This window comes from Bos mutus, chromosome 8 (genome assembly GCF_027580195.1).
Source record: "Bos mutus isolate GX-2022 chromosome 8, NWIPB_WYAK_1.1, whole genome shotgun sequence".
Lineage (NCBI taxonomy): Eukaryota > Metazoa > Chordata > Mammalia > Artiodactyla > Bovidae > Bos > Bos mutus.
In genome coordinates this window covers 110,736,032-110,762,692 of record NC_091624.1, presented here as the reverse complement: position 1 = coordinate 110,762,692, position 26,661 = coordinate 110,736,032, and the positions used below count along the sequence as shown (strand labels likewise).

Genomic DNA, 26,661 nt, shown 5'->3' with positions numbered 1-26,661 from the left:
AATTTTATGTCAGGGACTTCCCTAGCAGTCCATTTATTGCTAAGGTCTCTGCACTTCCAATGCAGGGGGCATGGGTTTGAACCTTAGTCTGGGAACTAAGGTCCCACATGCCACACAACATGGCCAATATTTTTTTTTAATTTTCTTTTTAAAGTAGCATGCATTTATTTGGCTACATCAGGTATTAGTTGTGGCACATGGGACCCTTCGTTTCGGCACACAGACTGTCTAGTTGCAGATTCTCTAGTTGCAGCATGTGGATTTCGTTGCTCTGCAGCATGTGGGATCCTAGTTTCCTGACCTGGGATCAAATCCACATTCCCTGCATTACAAGGCAGATTCTTAACCACTGGACCAATTTTTTTGAAAAGTTGTGTTTAATTTATTTTCCTTCATCAAATTTCTCCGTTGTTGTCTCATTAAGAGCTGCTGTAGTCACCACCCTTTCACTAGTACATGGATGTGTGTCTGGCCTTCCTAAGTGGAGGCAGAATGACACGCCACACTTAAGCACTGGGGTCAGGCTGCCTCTTTTCAAATCCAGGCTCTATTACTCATCTGGGGTTGACAATGGGCAGATGGGGCTTCCCTAGTGGCTCAGACAGTAAAGAATCTGCCTGCAGTGCAGGAGACCCAGTGCAGTCCCTGGGTTGGGAAGATCCCTCTGGAGAAGGAAACGGCAACTCACTCCAGTATTCTTGCCTGGAGAATCCCACGGACAGAGGAGCCTGGCGGGCCACAGTCCATGGGGTCACAGAATCAGACACGACTGAGCAACTCTCTCACACACACACACACACACACACACACACAATGGGCAGATTATTTATTCAAGTGTCTATTTCATGATCTGCAAAACACAGATGACATTAACACCTCCCTCACAGCGTCACTGTGAAGGTTAAACAAAGTGATCCACAGAAAGTGCCAAGCACTACTGTTATAACAATAACTTCCCAGTAGAAGACAGCATTTTTATTTTATTATTATCATTTCTATACCTCTCTGTTAAACCTATGATAATTTCCATAAAACAGGTAAAAATAAAACCAAGTCATGCAATATAGAAAACTTTGTGAAATTCTAAAAGTTTGTCTTTCAGGTGGAAATTACCTTATGGAAAAACATCTGGTTTTTGTACTTGCTCTGCATAAAGTACACATAAAATAGAAAGATATCAGATGACTGGCCAGAGAAGAGTACAGCATTGACCTTCATTGACCAACAATCAGAAAATATGGACAACTGCCTTCCAGGAAAGTGATCCACTCTTGTGACAAGCACCCAGAAAAGGTTGTTTGAACATAAATGTTGGTATTATGCTGAAGATGGAGGATTAATGCCGTTCTCAGGGCACGAAGTTCCCGGAAGTTGAAATGTGCATGCTCAGCATCCTGGGAGGATGGATAGATAACTGTGAAATCATCATTTCGTTCTCTAGCTTCACTGGTTAACATATACCATGGAAGCCTTTAAAGGGGGTTCCAACACAGTCATGTTCTGATTCACAGTCAGGAAATAGACCTTTGACTGTCATTTTGCAAATACATCCACAAACCCCAATTTGGGTTTGAATACACATGTCTCCTTTAACTCAGAATTTACCACACTTTCCCTTCCCACTCTAATTCTTTTCCTCTCCAATCACACTTCAAAAAAAAAAGAAAGAAAAATACTAAAACCAAATGGTGGCTACAAATCATCCACAAGGAAAGATAGGGTGGATCACTCTGTAGGGATGGTCTCAGGTTATCCGGAAGTAGCACTGGTTTTTATCAAAAGACCACAGCTTGTGCACTGCTTGCAAGCAGTCAGCAATGTTCAAACACTTAAAATAATGTCGATCACAAAACAACTGGACAGGCATGCACCAAAACCTTTAGGGGTAGAATGAGAAGGAGGTGGTATTATACACATATGAACTTAAAAGTGCTAAAATTTCACTAGCCAAGTATCTTCCCTCAGAGGTATTTACTGCAGAACAAATAAGAACAGAGCAACGCTAGTGAGTTTGGCCTTCCTCTGGGCTCAAACTGCTGAGTTTTGAAGACAGAGATGGATTTACTTGGAGTTGGGAGGCTAGACTGGAGACCAGCTTGGCCACCCTCCCCCAGGGTCCTGTATGTCCTCACAGGAAAGCTCCAGGAGGTCAGAAAGAGAGAAACAAATATCAAATTATATTGATTACACATGAAATCTAGAAAAATGATAGAGATGATCTTATTTGCAAAGCAGAAATTGAGACACAGACATAGAGAACAAATGTATGGACGGAAGAGGGGAAGAGGGAGTGGGAGGAGTTGGGAGATTGGAACTGACATTTATACACTCTTGATACCATGTATAAAATAGATGACTATTGAGAATATAGTGTACAGTTCAGAGAACTCTACTCAGTGCTCTGTGGTGACCTAAATGGGAAGGAAACCCAAAAAATAGGGCATATATGTATATGTGTAGCTGATTCACTTTGCTGCACAGCAAAACCTAACAATTTTGTAAAGCAACTATACTCCAACAAAAATGGATAATAATAAATAAATAAATGTGAATGTTCTATATCCTCAATTAAAATGCAGAGATTGTCATAATAGATAAAAGTGCAAAAGCCAAAAAAAACAAAAACAAAAAGTCCTCAACTCTCAGTCATTCTGAATACTGGGATTATGGGTAACAACTTTTTCTGCTATCCCCTCTAAATTTTCTAAATTTTCATTGGTCTATTTCTCTTTGAAAAAAGCAAAAATAGACTACTTACAAAACAATGTCACTGTAGGTTTCAGTTCTCAAATCACAGAAAAGAACCCCACTGTTGCATGTTACCTTGAATAAAACAATGGCAAACTGTCCTCCTTAACTAATTAGATTTATGAGGTAGCATTCAATCAGGTAGAAGAAGGACAGGTCTTGTCCAAACCACCATGAGGGCATGATGGTCTCTGAGCCCACCCATGTGTCTACATGGGTACTCTTTTTCCTCCTAACAGACACTTTACTAGTTTCATCTCTATGAGGAAATTCATCTCTACACAGCCGAGAGGACAAACCTGGTCCCTGGTCCCTGGTGGTGTAATGGCTCGGACTCAGCACTCTCCCCGCACTGACCGACTACAGGCTCTGGTGGGGACCCTAAACCCTGCTCCAAGCCACTGCAGGCTGAGGCCCACTGAGACCAGCAGCCTGGGGGGCCCATACTGCTGGCCGTCAGGAGGAGGGCAGGCCACAGTTTAAGGAGTCTGCTGTCTCTACAAGCTGGCGAAGCAAGGAAACGGATTCTCCTGGAGAGGCTCTGGGGACCAGCACTCTTGCACCTTGACTTTAGCCTCATGGGACTGACCTGCAGAACTGTAAGGAAATGCATGGGTGCTGTTTCAAACCACTAAGCTGTTGTACTTTATCACAATATTGTAAACTAATATGGTCAGAAAGTGATAATGCATTTATCAGCAGCAGAAATATGGACTTTGTATTATAATAAGAGGTAGCATTAGCCAAAGCCACTGTGTGTCCAAAATATGCTGACCTCTTTGCATTTGTTCCCACAGTAACCTTCATAACAATGCCATTAGATATGCACTATTATTTTTATCATTTCATAAATGAGATTAAAAAAACTTAGAAGGGTAACACAGCAGTAAATGGCAACAAGATCCAACACCCTGTCTGGCCCGCAGGTCTGCCCACAGTTTTCTCTGTGACCTGATCCACCCTTCAAGCTCCTCAACTGAGAGCCTTTCACTGAAGGACAACTGATTCCACTCTGGCTTCTCCTTTGGCTCACTTGTTGAGATGGGAAGTGTTTTGGTATGTGCTGGGGTCCTGCCCCGGCTGATCCAGGGTATTCGAAGCGGGGACGGCGTCGGCGACCTATTTATTTAAATATTTTATCAAAGATATAAAGAGTAATAGGATGAGGATAGCTCAGTAGGAAAATTCAGTAGAGAAAAGAAGCTGAGTAGCTTGGTTTACGCGGGAGACCAATAAAACTTCAAGACAAGAAGCTTGCACCACTTATGTAGGCCGCGCAGGCATCCTTCCGTTCTCCCGAAGGAGAGGAGACACTGAGGCCTCCCCGGTTGGATCTTAGAAGCCCAGGCATAATTAGTAAGCATGGCGGGTTCCGCGCTCCAGATGGAGACTCAACCAGAGTGAGAGAGAGCGACATGGGGAGACCAGTATTTCGAGAAACTGATCCCAATTCTTTATTTTCCAGAGTCTGTTTTTATACACTGAGATGTTATACAAAAGTCACGTGGGGACAGCAGTCCTGACTTTATTAAAGTCAGGTGCTTCACACAAATGTATACAGAGGTCTTAGGGGTGTTACATCATCTTCTGGCCGGGGGGTGGGTGCCTGCTGACAATTTACGACCCTCTCCTTGTGACAACGGTCAGTCAACCAGGACACTTATTTCTCCAGGGGTGATTATTCTTAAAACAGATGCCACCCAAATAAAGTTACATTCCTATAGGGTGAGGGTGTAGTGGGTTTTAGTTAAGGAAAGAATTTACTTAGCCTAAGGTCTAACGTGATTAATATCAAAGGTTAATACTTATTTCTTCTATATATTCATTAATGTGTGTAAGGGCAGGGGATGTGGAGACTTAGCAACAAACATTGGCTCAACAAATGAAAAACCCTTCACCAATACAATTTCTAATCAGCCCATTATACTTATACTAATAGTTTTCTAACTTTTCTAAGGAACCTGTTTTTAGAAGGTTTAAAGCATCTCATGCCTCTCACAGTTGGGAAGCTGTGAGCAATCACATGTGGCCGGACAAGCCTGTCAGGCAGGCTAGAGAACCTTCAGAGGAGTTTGTAGGTTAAAACACTCTTATCACGCCCAGGAGTTTTTATTAACTGGAGCTCTAGGTTAACTCCTTCTCCGAAAGAGGTGGTGGGGGACAGCCCCCCGTAAAGTCAGAGGTGTAGGTGAGAGCACAAAGTAGTAAAGTAGGCAGGCTCTGGTTATGGGGGTAGATGCTCGAGGAGTTTCAGGGGGACTCCTGAGGCTCGATCCCGCCTTTGCGTATGTCGAGCCTCCTTCCTCATGACCTTTGTCACGGGCGGAGTACCTCACTCTGGCCCCCAACAGGTATGTATGGTATTTTGCGGTTGTTTAGGGTTTTTAATGAGTTGAGGAAGTGAAACCTCAGCAACCCCTGACCCAGTCCTTCCCCTCTTCCACCCCGCATATTTCAACAGCACCGGAAGTTCTAGTCTCGCTTTCCACTTCAACAACCTACTCCCATGACCACACCTGGACCTTGTCCAGCATGTCAACAATCACAACCCCCCTCTGTGTGTCAGCCCCTCCCTCCAGCTGCCTCCCCTGGGGACCTCCCAGAAGCGGGTCCTGTTGGGTGAGCTCCAAGTCAGCACCTCTCCATTCCACTGCTGGCTCTCCTCCATACCTTGCCTGCAACTGACGATCTGGATCCACCTTCCCCAGTGTTCTCTCTGGACACAGGGGAAGTTGACACTGCTCGTGTCCCATCAAACTATTTGTAGATATAGCTGATGCCTTTCCACCAAGACTTCTGCATGTTCTACAGTGATGGTAGAACTTGATTGGTGCCTGTAGTAATGCTGACACTCACAGCAGGTGGGAGGGTGGCATGTGCTACTGTTTAACTTCAATCAGAGCTCTGGAAGAGTCCCTTGGTCGTCTAAACTAAACCAATTAGACTGGCTGCCAGGAGTGTTTGTGGAAGGCGGGTGCCCAGAGCACTCCCTTCAGGTCTAGCAATGTCTTCTGAGATGGGACAGGAGTCCTTGCTGTGTGTAACATCTGGATGACATCTAGGACTCCCAAGGGGACGAGGTATGTCCCAGGAGGGCTGTCTGGGGGTTAGCAGATGTAGATAAGTCTGCTACTGGCTCTCTGTTTGGGTATCTGCAAAGCAAAGATCTCTGGAGTCCTTCTACCCAAAGGGAAGGCCTTCCAGGCCAGGGGCAGGCACATGTGGAGATGCCCAGACAGGGCCCTTGGGTGGCCAGCCTTGGAGCTGAGACCGTGGTGGAAGGGCCACCACCAGCTGTTCAGCTGTGGCCCCCTCCTCCGCCAGGACACCTGGTTTGAGAGATGGGAGAGCAGCCCCACACCTCTGAGTTCCTGCACACACACTGGCGGTAACTCCATCTACAGAATCTGCCAACTCCTGTTTCTGTTCACTCAGGTGATCCCTGGGTGTCCCCAGGCAACTGAATGGTCTGGGATCGGGGTACCTCCTCCAACTCCCCAGCATCTGGCCTGGACTGAGGGCAGGGGGCACAAAGGACAAGTCCTGCTCCAGGGCGGGACCTGCGGGTCCCCAGATTTGGCCCCAGCCTAGCCCCAATTCCACACCGTGGGGTGCTGCTGTTAACCAACCGAATTGGGAAGGGCAGAGTCCAGAGGGTCACAGGCTCAGGGTCCTGAGCACCTCTTTTCCAGGATCCTGAGTGCAGGGCTGAGGAAGGCAGCACTTGATGTCACAAGCCTGGAGGTACCTGTGGCTACCACAGGTAGTCAGGTACTGAGGAGTCACGAGAGGAGGCCTCTTCAGCGAAGGAGTTGGGGGGCACCTCTGGAATGCTCACTGAGCTCAGCAGAGGCAGGTTTTACAGCGTGTGGTGCAGGGGGCCCCCACGAGACAGTGACTTGCAAATTACACCAGCAGTCAGGTGAATGAGTGGATGCAGATCGTGTTGTCCCTAGAACCCAACCAGGACTAAAAGCCGTCAGCATTGTGTCCACACATTAGATGGGGGCCGGTCACCATGTCTCTGCACTCCTTGTTGGCAGTGGAGCCCTCAGCTCACCAATCAGATCCTGAGCCCCGCCCCAGGGTGGTGGGCCTGCACCCTCTGTCTGTATAGCATCCACCCCCAACACTCACTGGGCATTTTGTCAACATCCGTGAGTCCAAGATGAGCACTTCAGTGAAAGAAGGGATCTCCTCAGATGAGACCATCAGTGCTGTCACACCTGTGCCCCTGGAGAAAGATGACACGGCTAAGATGTCACCCACAAAGCATGTGCACATCCAGGCTGCTCCCCCCCTCCCCAGGGAGCCTGGCCCTTCAGAGACGGGACACTGCAGACAGCAGAGGGGCTGTGGAAACAGGCAGAGAACAGAACAGCTGTGCATTTCTGTAACACCAGCTGGTCATGCACCAGCTGCCGTTGGATGGAGTGACGGGGGTTGGGGGCTTCCTGGAGCTATGAAGGGAGTGGATCCATGGTGGAGGCAGGGGGCACCCTCAGGCTGAGAACACACCAAGGTGGGCTGGTGCCTGGACAGCCAGTGAGGACTACCACCCCTTCATCACTAAGTCAATGATGGTGCAGCGGTAAAGAATCCACCTGCCAAGCAGGAGATGCAGGTTCGATCCCTGGATCGGGAAGATCCCCTGGAGAAGGAAATGACAACCCACTCCAGTATTCTTCCCTGGAGAATCCCATGGACAGAAAAGCCTGGCAGGCTATAGTCCATGGGGTCGCAAAGAGTCCAACACAACTGAGCACACACACACACACACACACACAGATGTGATTCAGTTCATGAAAATTATTTGTCAAGAGTGCAGCAGTTGAACACTATGCTATTTCACTTTTTACTTTTTTTTTTTTCTGATTATGCTGTGATTATTGTTTCAGGAGTTTACCTAACATGTGGCTTTCTAAGGAATCTCAAGACTTACTTTTTCAGATGTAATTGAATTTTTTGGTCTTGTCAAGAAGCATGTGGCATTTTAGTTTCCTGAATAAGGACTGAACTTGTACCTGTTGCATCAGAAACCCAGAGTCTTAACCGCTGGACCATCAGGGAGTCCCACGATGAATTTTTTTTTTAACACCAAGATAGTCTCATGCTTTCTTAATATCATAAAGTCAACACTTTTTATTACCAACAGAGTTCTTCTCTACTGAATTTGCTTTGGTTTGAATTGTGTAATAATAACCTGAGTATTAAATATACAAATAATAAATAAACAATGGAATTAATCAATTTTTATGTATCCCTATGGAAAAGTGTCACCAATAATATAATGACCTCTTCATGATGAAGAAACACATAAAACATTTAAACACAATCCCAGGCTCCAGTAGAAATTGAAGATGAGCCCCGGGTGTGTGACATTTCTGACACAGGCTTCTCCAACACCTGCTCATCAGTCCATCAGAGGAAACCTCGGGGCCGAAGACCCGCCAGCTCCCTGCAGATTCCTTCCCAGAATAGCAGGCGCTGAGCAAAGAGCAAGTCCAGCTGCAGCGGGCCAGGGCGGACCCGGGGTTTCTGTGGACAGCAACTGGCCCCCACGCTGGCCTTTTTTCAGCATCCAAATCATTCTCTGCTCCAACAGCCGCTTTCCTCCTTTGACACGTTCTTCCTTCCTGTCTGCTTTCCCCACGGAGTCCCGGCCACATGGTCCAGGGCAGGCTTCGTGGGGAGCTGCCCCTGAAGCTGTGGGCAGCTGTCCCCATGTCCCCGCTTGTTCCAGCAAATGCTCCCCAGGCAAGTCTGATGTTCCCTACCCCATGTCTCCCCAAGGCAGAGAAAACTAGAACTCTAGGAGAAGCAGAGGCTACCAGCTGGGATTGAGACTGTGGAGTCTCAAAGCCACTTTTAAACATCGTATTTTCCTGGAAGATCTGCCTTCCCCTCTAATGGAGAAAAAAAGCCAAACTACCTCTTCCCATCAAGGCTTTACTTCCTTTTATTTATATCAACTCAACTTAAAACAGTGCAGTCTGCCACCATTGAAAAAAAAAAAAAAAAAATGCTGTGGGCCTCCCTGTTGATGCAGTGGATAAGAATCTGCTTGCCAATGCAGGCGACACAGGTTCAATCCGTGGTCCTGGAAGATTCCACACACCACGGAACAACGAAGTCTGTGCTGCACAACTACTGAGCCTGTGCTCCGGAGCCCGGGAGCCGCAGCAACTGAAGCGCACGTGCCCTGAAGCCTGCGCTCACAACGAGAGAACCACCACACTGAGAAGCCCGCACAGCTAGACAGGAGCCCTGGCTCACTGCCAACTGGAGCAAAGCCCACACAGCAATGAAGATCCAGCATGGTGAAAAATAAATAGATAAATTTTTAAAGATGCTGCATTTTAAATAATGCATTCATACTGTAAACACAGTGATTATTATTTCTTCTCGTTATCATTCTACAGAGAGTTTTCCCTTTGCAATTACAAACATTTCATTCACATCACTTTCTATGACCACTTTAAACTCTATAAATTTACTTGGCCAGTCCATACCCTGGAGATTGAGGCTGTTACTAACTGTTTGCTACTATGAATACTGTTGTACAGACCATGGCATCACACATGTCCTCAAAGAAGAGCAGGAAACAATGAATGGGTCAAGTATGCTGTAAAGTGTGAGCATTTAAAGTGTGCAGATGCTAACCCACTTACAAATGGACTGAAGATCCGCCAGTCCACAGATGAGAGCTGGAGCTGAGTAGAGGACACTTCGTTTCAAGTATTTAAAGTCAGTGAGGGTCATTTAATGCTCTGGATAAAAAGACATGAGGTCTGAGGCTGATGCTTTTAGCCGCTAAATTTGAGAGTAGTTTCTTATACAGCAGTACATCAGTTCGGTTCACTTCAGTCACTCAGTTGTTTCCGACTCTGCAACCCCATGAACTGCAGCACGTAGGCCTCCCTGTCCATCACCAGCTCCCGGAATTCACTCAAACTCACATCCATCAAGTCGGTGATGCCATCCAGCCATCTCATCCTCGGTTGTCCCCTTCTCCTCCTGCCCCCAATCCCTCCCAGCATCAGAGTCTTTTCCAATGAGTCAACTCTTCGCATGAGGTGGCCAAAGTACTGGAGTTTCAGCTTTAGCATCATTCCTTCCAAAGAAATCCCAGGGCTGATCTCCTTCAGAATGGACTGGTTGGCTCTCCTTGCAGTCCAAGGGACTCTCAAGAGTCTTCTCCAACACCACAGTTCAAAAGCATCAATTCTTTTTTTTTTTTTTTAAGTTTAAAAATTCACTTTATTTCAAATAATATATCAGCAAAACAATAAAATGAGCAAATAAGAACAGAAAAACATTATGATTTCACCTTTTTTTTAAATTTTATTTTATTTTTAAACTTTACATAATTGTATTAGTTTTGCCAAATATCAAAATGAATCCACCACAGGTATACACGTGTTCCCCATCCTGAACCCTCCTCCCTCCCCATACCATCCCTCTGGGTCGTCCCAGTGCACTAGCCCCAAGCATCCAGTATCGTGCATCGAACCTGGACTGGCATCTCGTTTCATACATGATATTTTACATGTTTCAATGCCATTCTCCCAAATCTTCCCACCCTCCCCCTCTCCCACAGAGTCCATAAGACTGTTCTATACATCAGTGTCTTTTTTGCTGTCTCGTACACAGGGTTATTGTTACCATCTTTCTAAATACCATATATATGCGTTAGTATACTGTATTGGTGTTTTTCCTTCTGGCTTACTTCACTCTGTATAATAGGCTCCAGTTTCATCCACCTCATTAGAACTGATTCAACTGTATTCTTTTTAATGGCTGAGTAATATTCCATTGTGTATATGTACCACAGCTTTCTTATCCATTCATCTGCTGATGGACATCTAGGTTGCTTCCATGTCCTGGCTATTATAAACAGTACTGTGATGAACATTGGGGTACACGTGTCTCTTTCCCTTCTGGTTTCCTCGGTGTGTATGCCCAGCAGTGGGATTGCTGGGTCATAAGGCAGTTCTATTTCCAGTTTTATAAGGAATCTCCACACTGTTCTCCATAGTGGCTGTATTAGTTTGCATTCCCACCAACAGTGTACGATGGTTCCCTTTTCTCCACACCCTCTCCAGCATTTACTGCTTGTAGACTTTTGGATCACAGCCATTCTGACTGGTGTGAAATGGTACCTCATAGTGGTTTTGATTTGCATTTCTCTGATAATGAGTGATGTTGAGCATCTTTTCATGTGTTTGTTAGCCATCTGTATGTCTTCTTTGGAGAAATGTCTATTTAGTTCTTTGGCCCATTTTTTGATTGGGTCATTTATTTTTCTGGAATTGAGCTGTAGGAGTTGCTTGTATATTTTTGAGATTAGTTGTTTGTCAGTTGCTTCATTTGCCAAAGAATGCTCAAACTATGCATAATTGCACTCATCTCACACGCTAGTAAAGTAATGCTCAAAATTCTCCAAGCCAGGCTTCAGCAATACATGAACCGTGAACTTCCAGATGTTCATGCTGGTTTTAGGAAAGGCAGAGGAATCAGAGATCAAATTGCCAACAGCAGTACATACTGATACATATTTTGATCTGGAATTTTGGAAGCAGAGGACATAAGTGTTGCTGGACAATCAACGGGTAGACAATAAACAGAGGTGAAAAACAGCAGGAGTAAGATAAAATCACAGATAGGACGGGAGACTTCAGGGTGTGGAATTGACAGACAAGTGGGTGCTGGCATCACCCAGGATTATAGCAGGACTTGAGGTGAAGAAGAAAGCCAAGAGCCCAGATGGGTTCAAGGTCTTGATTCAACAAGGTGGGTGGAGGACAGTCCACTCCCATGAGCAGCATACGAAAGAGCAGGGCTTTTTATGAAGAAGCAATTGCATCAAGGCTGAACTGGGGCTCCAGGACAGACCCCTGATTCCCCTCCTCATCTCCCAGCCTCAGATGCATGTGGAATGGCTGTGGTGGTAAATGGGAAGTGGGACTCCCCTTCACAACATCAGCTCAGTCAGGCATGGCATGGCAGAAGCAGACTGAGAGGAGAGACCAGAGAGAGTCCAGCAGCTCTGTCAGCTGAGTTCCAGGGTGAGAGCAGACCACTCAGGGCCACTCAGAGGAAGCACTGGGGTCAGTCAGGGGAGAAGAGAGGGGAAAGTGGGTGGTGCCTGGCCTGTGGTTTCCATGCAAAGGAGCTGGTGAGGCAGGGTAAGCAGCCTAGTCCAGGCTCCAAACAAATCCCACCAGTTCTGGTTGTCGCACCTGCCTGGGGGTGATAAGGGCAGGTGCATGGTGGCCTGGAGTGTGTGAACTCTATTTGGGAGGTGGTTGGGGTGTGGGCTTGAGGCACTGGACAAGAAAGGGACACTAGCAGCTCCTAATAAGGGCCTCAGAACTGGCCAAATTAATGTGTTACAAACTATACTACACTCACCACGGCCACAGCTGCTGTGGCGGGCTGCACAGTCACTCCAGGGGCCACCCACCTGCCTGCACAGCCTCATCACAACAGGAGGGGCATGCAGCCCCTGGGCGCCTGGCTCTTGTGGCCAGGTGGGGCTGTGCCTCCGAGCTCACAGGCAACCTACTATGCTGTCTACTCCTTCAAGACCAGAAAAGAGAGCTGACTCACCTAATACATAGAAACAGAGAGTTAGGCAAAATAAGGAGATGTGTTCCAATCAAAAGAACAAGACAAAAAAAAAAATCTCAGAAGAATAATTAAATGAAACAGATATAAGCAATCTAACTGATAGAGTTCATAGTCATAGTCCTGAAAGTGCTCACTGAATTCAGGGAAAGGATGATGAAGAAACACCGTGAGAACTTCAACAAAGAGAGAAAAAACCCAACAGTCGTGTTTCTGAGCCGACAAACACACCAGAGAGGCTCAACGGTGGGTGTGAGGGAGTCAACAGACTGCGAGACCAGACTGCGAGACCAGAGGAGCTCGCCCAGACAGGGCAGCAAAGCGAAAAACAAAGCTACCTTCAGGGGACCGGGGGACAACATCAAGCAGAATAACATTTGCATTATAGGGGTCCCAAAAAGATAAGAGAAAAAGCAAGAGAGAAAAACTATTAGAAGAAATAGTCTCTGAAAACGTCCCCAATCTGAGGAAGGAAACACATCTAAGTCCAGGAAGCCCAGAGAGTTCTGACTAAGATTAACCCAAGGCACAGGAACACAAAGTGGTAAAGATTCAGGATAAAACTGTTGTTATTGTCTAGTCTCTCACTCATGTCCAACTCTTTGTGACATTGTGGACTGTAGGCCACCAGGCTCCTCTGTCCATGGGATTTCCCAGGCAAGAATACTGGAGCAGATTGCCATTTCCTTCTCCAGGGGATCTTCCCAACCCAGGGATCGAACCCTTGCCTCCTGCATTGGGAGGTGGATTCTTTACCACTGAGCCACCTGGAAAGCCCTTAAGGACAAAGAAAGCATCCTAAATGCAGCAATAATAAAATGACTTGTTACATACAAGAGAACCCCCATGAGGCTACCAGCAAATTTTTCAGTGGAAAACTTACAAAAACTTTTTTAAAATGGAAAAAATAAACACAAAAAATTAAACAACACTGCTGAATAATCAACTGGTCATCAAGTAAACCAAAGGAAAAATTTTAAACTATCTAGAAATAAATGCGAACAGAAATACAACATATGGAAATCTACTGGGGGAAGTCTGTGACAGAAAGAACCAAAGGCCTGGGCTTAGTTTGGGGGCGGAAGCTGCTGCTTTGGGCTTCAGGGGACAGGTCAGGGAGATGAGACTGGGGTTGGGGGCAAAAGGAGAAGAAAGCCTACAGAGGAGACCAGATTTGGGGGGAGCATCCTGGGGAGCACCGAAGAGACAGTGCCCGTGGTTCCCGAGGGTGCACAGCACTCCAAGCCAGGCTGCCCACTGGAGAAGGGGAGCCTGACCTCTGGGAGGGCCCCACTTCCCTGTGGGCTGACTGGCCCCTAGAGCTCCAGTTTGTGCAGAAGGAGGAAGGCAGAGAGAGCAGCAGGAGGAGGAAGCCAAGGGTCTCCCCACCCCGCCTGCAGGTGGGGAAGGGAGGGAAATGGCCAATGCCCAGAAGAGGAGCAGGAGGGACAGCCGAGGGGTTAGGGCTCCAGGAGCACTAACTCGCTCGTGTGCGGGCTGCCCACACATGTGTTACTAACTGCCTTCCATGACAATTTGACAAGAGGTACCAAGATCCCCACATTTCCAGTAGCTTTTTGGCCAATAATCCCAGTTTCCATTTCAGAAAATCTAAGAATTTCCCTCCAAATTAGAAGGAAATCTTTAAACACACGATTCTTGAGACCAATAGCATTTATGATATAAAACCTGAAAATTATCCTAATGCTCTGTAATAATGGAGCGATTATATAAACTACAGTAGGTCACTCAAACAATATTTCAGTTATAAAAATTATTTTTTCACAGTGCTGTGAGAAAAATGAAAATACCTCTAAGGTAAAATAATGCACAGTATATATAGTATGACTGCAACCATATAAGAAACAACCACAGGGACTTCCCTGGTGGCCCAGTGGATAAGACTCCGTGCTCCCAACACAGGGGACCCTGGTTTGACCCCCAGGTCAGGGAACCAGACCCCACATGTTGCAATGACAACCCAGCTCAGTCAAATTTTTTTTAAAGTGAAAAAAAGAGAGAGAGAAACACCCACAACAAAATATATGCCCTAAAATAAAACAGTAGCAGAAATTAAGTAAAATACTAATAGTTATCAGCATCAATTTGAGAGACAGGCTAGGAGTATATATTATCTATTTTTCTTCAGTTTTCCAATTTTTCTTATAATTTTATAATAAACAGAAAAAAATAAATGCATAAATGGGTTTTCTAGTTCTAAGAACAGAACAGAATGTTAACCAAGTTTCTTGGTTGATGACACAGAAACATGCTCTCATCAGAGGGAGGAAGGAAAGACAGGAATGCTCTCATGCTTCAAAAAAACAGATATATTGTAAAAAAGCAGTGTGTTGAAAATTGGACCTGATTGATTCATCAACTAATTAGATCTGGCATTACTCCAAGATGAATTTTTTTTTTTTTTTCGTTTGGGATGTAATTGCTTTACAATGTTGTGTTAGTTTCTGCTGTACAACATAAATCAGCTGTTGCTATTGTTCAATGTCCAAGTTGTGTCCAACTCTTTGTGACCCCATGGACTGCATATACCAACTATACCAGACCTCCCTGTCCCTCATCATTTCCCAGAGTTTGCCCAAACTCATATCCATTGAATCCATGATGCCATCCAACCATCTCAACCTTTGTCTCCTCCTTCTCTTCCTGCCCTCAATCTTTCCCAGCATCAGTGTATTTTCCAATAGTTAGCTCTTCATATCAGGTGGCCAAAGTACTGGAGCTTCAGCTTTAGCATCAGTCCTTCCAATGAGTATTCAGGGTTGATTTCCTTTGGGGTTGACTGATTTGATCTCCTTGCTATCCAAGGAACTCTCAAGAGTCTTCTCCAGCATCACAGTTTGAAAGCATCAATTCTTCAGCACTCTGACTTCTTTATGGTCCAACTCTCACATCTGTACATAACCACTGGAAAGACCATAGCTTTGACTATATGAACCTTTGTCAGCAAAGTGATGTCTCTGCTTTTTAATACACTGTCTAGGTTTGTCATAGCCTTCCTTCCAAGAAGCAAACATTTTCTAATTTCATGGCTTCAGTCACCATTCACAGTGACTTTAGAGCCCAAGAAGAGGAAATCTGTCACTGCTTCCACCTTTTCCCCTTCTATTTGCCATGAAGTGATGGGACCGGATGCCATGATCTTAGTTTTTTTGAACATTGAATTTTAAGCTGTCTTTTTCACTCTCCTCTTTCAGCTTGATAAATAGGCTCTTTAGTTCCTCTTTGCTTTCTGCCATAAAGGTGGTGGCATCTGCATATCTGAGGTTACTGATATTTCTCCCAGCAATCTTGATTCTAGTTTGTGCTTCATCCAGCCTGGCATTTCATATGATGTGCTCTGCATATAAGTTAAATAAGCCGGATGACAATATACAGCCTTGATATACTCCTTTCTGAATTTTGAACCAGTCAGTTGTTCCATATAAGATTCTAACTGTTGCTTCTTGACCCGCATACATACAGGTTTCTCAGGAGACAGGTAAATTGGTCTGGTATACCCATCACTTTAAGAGTTTTCCACAGTTGGTTATGACCCACACAGTCAAAGGCTTTAGCATAGTCAATGAAACATATGAAGTATATGTTTTTCTGGAATCCCCTTGCTTTCTCTATGATCCAGAAAATGTTGGCAATTTGATCTTTGGTTCCTCTGCCTTTTCTAAACCCAGTTTGTACATCTGGAAGTTCTCAATTCAAGTACTTCTGAAGCCTAGCTTGAAGGATTTGGGCCATTACCTTGCTAGCATGTGAAATTAGCACAATTGTACAATAGTTTGAACATTCTTTAGTACTGCCCATCTTGAGAACTGGAATGAAGATTGACCTTTTCCAGTCCTATGGCCACTGCTGAGTTTTCCAAACTTGCTGACATATTTCATGCAACACTTTAATAGCATCATCTTTTAGGATTTTTAAACAGCTCAGCTGAAAATTCCATCACCTCCACTAGCTTTATTAGCAGCAGCACTTCCTTAAGCCCCTTCACTTCACAATCCAGAATGTCTGGCTCTGGGTGAGTGACCACACCTTCTTGGTTATCTGGGTCACTAAAATCTTTTTTGTACAGTTTTTTTGTGTGTGTATTCTTGCCATCTCTTCTTGATCTCTTATGCTTCTATTACATCTTTATCATTTCTGTCCATTATTGTGCCTGTCTTTGCATGAAATGTTTCTTTGATAGCTCCAATTTTCTTGAAGAGATCTCTAGTCTTTCCCCTTCTGTTGTTTTCTTCTATTTCTTTGCATTGTTCATTGAAGAAGGCCTTCTTATCTCTCCTTGCTATTCTCTGGAACTCTGCATTCAGTTCGGGGTACCTTTCCCTTTCTCCCTTGCTTTTGGCTTCTCTTCTTTTCTATTTGTAAGGCCTCCACAGACAACCACTTTGACTTCTTACATTTCTTTTTCTTTCAGATGGTTTTGGCCAGTGCCTCCTGTGCAATATTATGAACCTCTGTCCATAGTTCTTCAGGCACTGTTTACCAGATCTAATCCCTTGAATCTATTTGTCACCTCCCCTGTATAATCATAGGGGATTTGATTTAGCTTGTACCTGAGTGGCCTAATGGTTTTCTCCACTTTCTTCAGTTTAAGCCTGAATTTTGCTATAAGGAGCTGATGATCTGAGCCACAGTCAGCTCCATGTCTTATTTGTGTTAACTGTATAGAGTTTCTCCGCCTTTGGCTGCAAAGAATGTAATCAATCTGATTTTGGTATTGACCATCTGGTAATGTCCATGTGTAAAGTCGTCTCTGGTATTGTTGGAAAAGGGTGTGTGTCATGACCAATGCGTTCTTTTGGCAGAATTCTGTTAGCCTTTGCCCTGCTTCATTTTGGACTTTAAGGCCAAACTTGCCTGTTACTCCAGCCATCTCTTGACTTCCTATTTTTGCATTCCGATCCCCTATGATGAATAGGACATTTTTTTTGGTGTTAGTTTTAGGAGGTCTGATAGGTCTCCATAGAACTACTCAACTTCAGCTTCTTCAACATCAGTGGTTAGGGCATAGACTTGGATTACTGTGATGTTGAATGGTTTACCTTCGAAACAAACAGAGATCATTCTGTTATTTTTGAGGTTGCACCCAAGTACTGCATTTTGGACTCTTTTGGTGATTATGAGGGCTACTCCATTTCCTCTAAGGGATTCTTGCTCATGGTGGTAGGTATAATGGTCATCTGAATTAAATTCCCTCATTCATGTCCATTTTAGTTCACTGATTTCTAAGATGTCAATGTTCACTCTTGCCATCTCCTACTTGACCACATCCAATTTACCTTGATTCATGGACCTAACATTTCAGGTACCTATGCAATACAGTCCTTTACAGCACCAGATTTTACTTTCATCACCAGACACATCCACAACAGCTATATGCATATCCCCTCCCTCTTGAGTCTCCCTCCCACCCATCTAGCCTCCCTCCTACTATCTTACCTTTCTAGGTTATCACAGAGCACTGATCTGAGCTCCCTGCACTATATGGCAATTTCCCACAACATGAATCTATTTTAAAGGTGATCATGCTCTTTATTTCTCATCTTGAAACAAAAAATAAGCTAGTATGAAGTACAGTTACCATTTTTAAGAACACACAGACACACCCAATCCTAGAAGAACAGGCTGTCCAAGCCAGGGCAGTGGAGCACCAAAGCCGCACAGAGAGAACCATGTCCACACAAACCGCTCCCCCACCCCTGCGCAAGGCTAGGCCTTCCCACTGCCTGCTCAAAGCACAGAAGGCGCTCAAGAGTGCCAGGTGGCCGTCTACAGGAAGGACAGATGGAGGAAGTGATGACCACGTTCACCTGGGGAGCAGTCATGTTTTTGTATCTGGGACAGATGTATATTTCACTGAAGGTATTGTATATGACTTTCTCTGTTTTTTCGAGTAAGATGATGATTCAGACGGCATAGCAAAGCTTCATGCAACCCACAAGAGAAAGGAAGATGTTAGCATGAGCCCCTGACTTTGGACGTTCAACACGGAAAGAGACTATGGAAGAGGTACTGAAAGGTTCGGCTTTGAAAAACAAGTTTGATGGACTTTGATCAATAAGAAACTGTTCTGAGGGGTTTAGTGCCTCAGACCAGACTAAAGGCTGCCTTCTGTGACCTTACCAACCAGAGACACACTGCCCACATCTCAGCATATTATGCTCTTAATGGGATCTGGATTGATCAGATGGCAGATAAGACTTAATGTTCATTTCTGGGAACCATATTAGGATAGACTCTGACAGGTTAGAAACTTGTAGCAGTTAATGCAAGAGCAATCTTGTTTTTAGTGCATGTTTTCCTAATTGAGGAGGTTATCATTTGTCACCTAAAAAGTCAAAATGAGAAATTAGTTGTACCTTCAACCTAGTTTCCTTAAACAAAGTTTTACACCACTGTTGATTGTGATGAACTGCTAGGCAAGATAACCCCTTTCTTCCTTTTTCTGATCCTCAAATGGAAAAAGGTGATTTGCCTAAGAAACTCTGGAAAATAAAGTAAAACATGAAGGGATAGTCATCATTCCACTACTGGACCTCTGTGTAGTCAGATGTAAACAACGTTTTCTGTATGTTTTCTTTCAGTTAAGAATATTGCTGAGTAAAAAACAATCTTTCTGAATTATTTGACATTTGAAAAGTGTTCTTTTCTGACAGGCTTCTCTGCTTCCCACGGATGGGAAGCTTGGGGCTTCGGGTATGATGTCTGCATGACTTGATGTTAGCATCTTGAGAACGTGCTGTCCCTTCTCGGGGAAGCCTCTGGGTAGAGACAGTCATTCATCAGCAGGTGTGGCTGGTGTGGCTGCACCGCGCCCCCCCCACCCCCCCCCCACCTCTCCGGGGTCTCCACTCTGGAAAGGCCCTTGGCTTCTGACCACCGCGTCCTTCCTTTGGAACTTACCCCTGCCCTCTGGCTAATTTATATGTATTAAATATCAAAACAGGGAGAGAGCCTTCCCAGGTGGCTCAGTGATAAATAATCCACCTACCAATGCAAGAGACCCAGGTTCAATCCCTGACCTGGGAAAATTCTACAGGTATTAAGGCAACTAAGCCTGCGTGCTGAACCTGTGCTGTAGAGCCTGGGAGGCCGCAACTACTGAGCCCATGTGTCCTACAGCCCAGGCTCCACAACAAGAGAAGCCACCGCAACGAGAAGCCCGCACACCACAACTAGAGAAAAACACCTGCAGCAATGAAGACCCAGCACAGCAAAAAATAAAATAAATAAAAACTGGGGAAATCAGAGTGCTTATGAGAAAATATTGTTATTTAACTTAATGTGTTTTTTTTGGGTTTTGTTTTGTTTTGTTTTTTTAGAAAACAATGCAGAGAGAGTATTATCTGAAGCTCCACTTAGTACTTACTTTTCTAATTTTTCTAATCACCAGAGAAAGTGAGTAAGAAGGGGAAAAGAAATGAATCTGGGGAGACCTCACTGTGCACCTGTGTTTCAGTCTCTTTCTGTGCTTAAGGTTGTTCAATCTTCCAGCGGCTTCTTGGGGTAAGTGTTATGATGCTCTCCATTCACGTGCTGGAGATCAAGACTTTGTTATGGTAACTAACGCTACCTGGATTCTACCAGGAGGACTGGCATCAAAGCTTGCAATATGTGCATGGATGCGTGCTAAGTTGCTTCAGTCTTATCCAACTCTTTGCAACCCCAGGGACTGTAGTCCACCAGGCTCCTCTGTTGATGGGATTTCCAGGCAAGAATACTTGAGTGGGTTGCCGTTTCCTTCTCCAGGGGATCCTCCCAACCCAAAGATCAAACATGCATCTCTTTCTTCTCCTGCACTGGCAGGCAGATTCTTTACCACTAGCACAACCTTGGAAACACCAAAGCTTGTGATGGTTCCACTTTACTAAACTGCCTTTTATAAAAGAACATTTCTGTTGTTGTGTGTTCATGTTACACATGCTGGAGAAATTCTGAATTTTAAAAATACTTTTTGGCTCATAGGATACTTTTAAGAATCTGTTAATGAACATGGATTTTCTAATAAAAAATGCCTCCTTGAATGTGCCCCTAGGCATGTGCACACACTCACACTCAGAGGAAACCTTGTATGCAGTCTCAGTCTGGATACTGGTGTATTCCAGGCTAAAAAAAATCCAGTTCATAAAAAGCGACTGCACAGGGCTCAAAGAACTACTGTTCTAGAGAAGGAGTCGTCAATATTTAAAGTCCATCAGCATGTTTTCTCAAGACATTTACTTTGTCCTTGGTGACACGATGTGCAGTCTGGGGACACTGAAGGAATGTCAACCCAGTTAACAGCATACACCTTGGGATGCAGTGTTCCTGGTCTCTGAAATTACTAGAACTCCAGACACATGTCCGATTGCCTACCAGCATTTCCACTTGGATGTGTAGTGAATGGACATCTCAAATTTAAGATGCCTGAGACCAAACGCCTCAAACTTAGGGCTTCCCCGCTTTCCCCGGTCCCAGTAAAGGTGGCAACATCCTGCTAACCACTTGAGGTAGCAGGTGAGGACACAGACACACACAAAACCTGGGCACCAGGGACAGCAGAGCAGAAAAGAACACTGAGTTCTCTGTGCTTCTTCCTTCTTGATTCTCTCCTTTGCTTACATTCAAGTGAATTGCAGTTTCGTTGCTTTGTTGATTGAAAAATGAGTATTTATTCATCAAATCAGCTAACGTTTCTTGAATATCTAGCATATGCTAACAAACTGCTTTCAGTACACAGGATGGGGATATTATGAAAAAATAGCTAATAACAGATCATATTGATCAAGGTCTTATGACATGTTGAGCAGCGTCTAGTTACACTACAGCTATGGCCACATTTAGTTTTTACTAGAACCCTATGAGGAAGCACACTGTTACTATCCTGATTTTACACATATGAGAAATAACTCTTCAAATGTGTTGGCTGGAGGGGTACAGTAACAAAGGGAAACCCCAGATGTGCCACTAGTCCCATTTCTAGAGCTCGGATTCTGAATTATTACGCAATAGGCTTTTTGAACGAGGAGAGAGAGCACCACAATATTTTTAATTAGTGTATAAAACAGTAGATAATAGCTATGTAGTTTTCTCCAAAATTATGGCTTTAGTTGTCCAACTATGAAAAAATAAGATATATAAATTCTGTATGTATTACAATGTACACTAAGTAAAATCACCTGTATGTGTCTTTGGGACAATTTCGTTTAAGCTGTAATTTGCTTAAACTCTTTGCCAAATTAATTTTTACTAAAAAATACAATGGGTTGTTTGGATTATGAAGTTTTAAAAATTACAGAAAGTAGTATGACCTCCATCCTTATACCACCCTCAATTATCAACATATAACAACTATAATGCTCATTCTTAGACTCAGTCCAAATGCTGATGAATAAAATAACTACTTTTAGGGAAATGGCTATAGTCAAAGGAGTAGGAAATAATTTTGCAGAAAATAAAATCCTCAACTAAAAAAAAAAAGTTATTCTTAAGGAGAGACCAAACAGAGTACTTATGCTGCATTTTTAACATTCTGAGTCTGGCATTTCTCAGACAAAATAAAGATTACTGATGGCTGTACCTTCTCTCACTATGAAAATATAATTTATAGTTCTTTTAAAAACCTAAAAAATTTTTAATGACAGAGACAACACAAAATCAAACAGTAAACCAAAACACAGGACTTTATGAATGTTTCATTGTCATGAAGGATGTATCTCAAAACAGCAAATTTTCACCGATTTTTGTTACCATTTGTACACTTATAAGGTGGTTTTCAAACTCAGAGAAAAACAGCACAGGGCTTGGAATGTAAATTGGTGCAGCTACTAGGGAAAATAGAATATGAAAGTGAAGTTACTCACTCAGTCATGTCTGACTGCAGCCCCTTGGAGTGTAGCCCACCAGGCTCTTCTGTCCATGAAATTCTCCAGGCAAGAATACTGCAGTGGGTTGCCATTCCCTTCTCCAGAGATCTTCCCAACCCAGAGATAGAACCCAGGTCCCCTGAACTGTAGGTGGATTCTTTATCATCTGAGCCACCAGGGAATCCAGGAAAACAGGACGAAGTTCCTCAGAAAACTCAAAATAGAGCTAGCACATAATCCAGCAATCCCACTCCTGGGCTTATACCCAGACAAAACTAAAGGTCAAAAAAATATATATGCACCCTAATGTTCACTGCAGCACTAAGTGCAATATCCACTACATGGGACCAATCTAAATGTCATTTCAACAGAAGAATGAATAAAGAAGCTGTGGTACATATAATCAACGGAATACTACCAAGCCCTAAAAATAATGAAATAATGCCATTTGCAGTAACATGTATGGACCTAGAGATTATCATACGAAATGTAGTAAGTCAGGCAGAAAAAGACAAATATCATATGATACCATTTATATATGGAATCTAAAAAAATGGAAAAAAATGAACTTCGTTAGAAAAATAGAAACATAGAGGAGGAGCTAAGATGGCCGAGGAATAGGACGGGGAGACCACTTTCTCCCCCACAAATTCATCAAAAGAACATTTAAACGCTGAGTAAATTCCAGAAAACAACTTCTGAATGCCCACAGAGGACATCAGGCACCCAGAAAAGCAACCCATTGTCTTCGAAAGGAGGTAGGAAAAAATATAAAAGACAAAAAAAGAGACAAAAGAGGGAGGGACAGAGCTCCGTCCTGGGAAGGGAGTCTTAAAAAGAGAGAAGTTTCCAAACACCAGGAAACACTCTCACTGCTGAGTCTGTGCCGAGCCTTGGAAGCACAGAGGGCAACATAACAGGGAGGAAAAAGAAATAAACAATTAAAACCCACAGATTAAGAGCCCAACGGTAACTCCCCCAGCGGAGAAGCAGCACAGACGCCTGCACCCGCAACTAGCAAGCGGGGGCTGGGCAGGGAGGCACGGAGCAGGCTGCATCGCTTAGAGTAAGAATCTGGCCTGAATGCCCCGAGTGCTATCTGAGCGAACTAATTTGGGCTAGCAAACCAGACTGTGGGATATCTACCAAGCGAAAAGCCAGCCCTAAACTAAGACACAGCCAGGCCTGCACATGGAACAAAGGACTGAACAGAGATAGCCGGCTGCAGACCATCCCCCTCCAGTGACAGGCAGCCAGAGCCGGAAGGGGGCAATCGCAGCCCCAGAGAGACATTATCTACAAAACTGTAAGCAGGCTTCTTTGCTAACTAAGACTTCTTGGGGTTCTGGACGGTCAACATCTACCTGAGAAGGTGCGCCAATTGTACACCCAGAAAACCTAGCGGCAGGGAGGCGATAAGTTGCAGCAACCGAACTCGCCAAACACCTTATCACCTGAGCTGCTCAGACCTGGGAAGGGCACAAAATGCAGGCCCAACCGAGTCTGTGCCTCTGAGGACTACCCGAGTGCCGGAACCTGAGCAGCTTAGACCTGGGAGGTGCAGGCAGCCCAGGGCCAGCCTCGGATGGTTCTCAGCAGAGCAACCTAGAGCCTGAGCAGTGTGCGCAGGGAGGCTACACGTGCCGTGAGTGGGGGCAGGCCCAGTGTGGCTGAGGCATTGTGAGCACACGCCAGTGTTATTTGTTTGCAGCATCCCTCCCTTCCCACAGCGCGACTGAACAAGTGAGCCTAAAAAAAAAAAAAGTGTCCACCACCGCCCCCTTTGTATCAGGGCAGAAAGCAGACACTGAAGAGACCAGCAAACAGAAGAAGCTATAACAGAGGGAACCGCCTTGGAAGCAACAGGCAATAGATTAAAACCCTGTCGTTAGTACCGACTACATAGGAAGGGGCCTATAGATCTTGAGAAATATAAGCCGGACCAAGGAACTAGCCGAAAATGAACTGACCCCACAATACCCACAACAACACCAGAGAAAGTCTTAGATATATTTTAACTATTTTTACGATCATTCTTTCTCTCTTTTTTTAATTTTTAAAAAAAATTTTTAAGTCCTCTGTTACTCCTTTAATTTTCACTTTTATAACCTACTATTACTTTGCAAAAAAAAAGACCCTATTTTTTAAAGCAAACTTCATATATATTTTTTTTATAATTTTTGTGATCTTGTTTTTTTTTCTTTTTCTTTTTCTTTTTTTTTTTTCTTTTCTTAACATTGTATTTTTGAAATCCCAAAATCTACTCTAGATTTTTAATTTTAGCTTTTTGGTATTTGTTATCAATTTTGTACGTATTTTTTTTATAATTTTTGTGACTTTTTTTTCTCTTTCTTTTCTCTTTCTTCTCTTCTTTTAACATTGTATTTCTGAAATTTGAAACTTTACTCTAGATTTTTAATTTATGCTTTTTGGTATTTGTTATCAATTTTGTACCTATATTTTCTTTATAATTTTTGTGACTTTGTTTGTCTTTGTTTGTTTGTGTTTTTCTCTTTCTTTTCTTCTTCTTTTCTTTAACACTGTATTTTTGAAATTCCAAACTCTACTCTAGATTTTTATCTTTTGCTTTTTGGTATTTGTTATCAATTTGTACCTATATTTTCTTTATAATTTTTGTGAATTTTTTTTCTTTTCCTCTCTTTCTTTTTCCTTCTTCTTTTCTTTAACATTGTATTTTTGAAATTCCAAACTCTACTCTAGATTTTTAATTTTTGCTTTTACGTATTTGTTACCAATTTTATACCTTTAAGAACCCAATCTTCAGTACCCATTTTTTACTTGGGTGCAAGATTACTGGCTTGACTGCTCTCTCACCCTTTGGACTCTCCTTTTTCTCCACCAGGTCACCTGTGTCTCCTCCCTAACCCCTCTCTACTCTACCCAACTCTGTGAATTTCTGTGTGTTCCAGATGGTGGAGAACACTTAGGGAACTGATTACTGGCTGGATCTGTCTCTCTCCTTTTCATTCCCCCTTTTTATCCTCCTGGCCACCTCTGTCTCCTTCCTTCCTCTTCTCTTCTCAGTATATAACTCCGTGAACATCTCTGAGTGGTCCAGTTGTGGACTGCACATAAGGAAGTGATTACTCTCCTCTACTGATTCCACCTCATCTCATTTGGGTCACCTCTAACTCCCTCCTCCCTCTTCTCTTCTCCATGTAACGCTGTGAACCTCTCTGGGTGAACCTCACGGTGGAGAAACTTTTCATCTATAACATAGATGTTTTATCAATGGTTCTGTATAGAAGGAGAAGTTTTGAGACTACTGTAAAAATAAGACTGATAACTGGAAGCAGGAGGCTTAAGTTCAAACCCTGACTCCAGGGAACTCCCGACTCCAGGGAACATTAATTGACAGGAGCTCATCAAACGCCTCCATACCTACACTGAAACCAAGAACCACACAAGGGCCAACAAGTTCCAGGGCAAGACATACCAAGCAAATTCTCCAGCAACACAGGAACACAGCCCTGAGCTCTAATATACAGGCTGTCCAAAGTTACTTCAAATCCATAGACATCTCATAACTCATTACTGGACACTTTATTGCACTCCAGAGAGAAGAAATCCAGCTCCACCCACCAGAACACCGAAACAAGCTTCCCTAACCAAGAAACCTTGATAAGCCACCTGTACAAACCCACACAGAGCAAGGAAATGCCACAATAAAGAGAACTCCACAAACTGCCAGAATACAGAAAGGACACCCCAAACTCAGGAATTTAAACAAGATGAAGAGACAGAGGAATACCCAGCAGATAAAGGAACAGGATAAATGCCCACCAAACCAAACAAAAGAGGAAGAGATAGGGAATTTACCTGATAAAGAATTCCGAAAAATGATGGTGAAATTGATCCAAAATCTTGAAACCAAAATGGAATCACAGATAAATAGCCTGGAGACAAGGATTGAGAAGATGCAAGAAAGGTTTAACAAGGACCTAGAAGAAATAAAAAAGAGTCAATATATAATGAATAATGCAATAAATGATATTAAAAACACTCTGGAGGCAACAAATAGTAGAATAACAGAGGCAGAAGATAGGATTAGTGAATTAGATCAGATCAGATCAGATCAGTCGCTCAGTCGTGTCCGACTTTGTGACCCCATGAGTCACAAAATGGTAGAAATAAATGAATCAGAGGGGGAAAAAGAAAAATGAATTAAAAGAAATGAGGACAATCTCAGAGACCTCCAGGACAATATTAAATGATACAACATTCGAATCATAGGAGTCCCAGAAGAAGACAAAAAGAAAGACCATGAGAAAATACTTGAGGAGATAATAGTTGAAAACTTCCCTAAAATGGGGAAGGAAATAATCACTCAAGTCCAAGAAACCCAGAGAGTCCCAAACAGGATAAACCCAAGGCGAAACACCCCAAGAAATATATTAAT

At 43.7% G+C, this 26,661-nt stretch overlaps 1 protein-coding gene across 1 annotated transcript in view; it reads right to left on the bottom strand.

The window, feature by feature from the left end:
• LOC102270938 (DExD/H-box helicase 60) overlaps positions 1 to 26,661 on the bottom strand; it is a 135,120-nt gene that overhangs the window by 56,311 nt on the left and 52,148 nt on the right. The window contains 2 exon segments of the mRNA XM_070374953.1: positions 1,227 to 1,394; positions 2,824 to 2,917. Of these exon segments, the coding sequence (XP_070231054.1) occupies positions 1,227 to 1,394; positions 2,824 to 2,917 (262 nt within the window).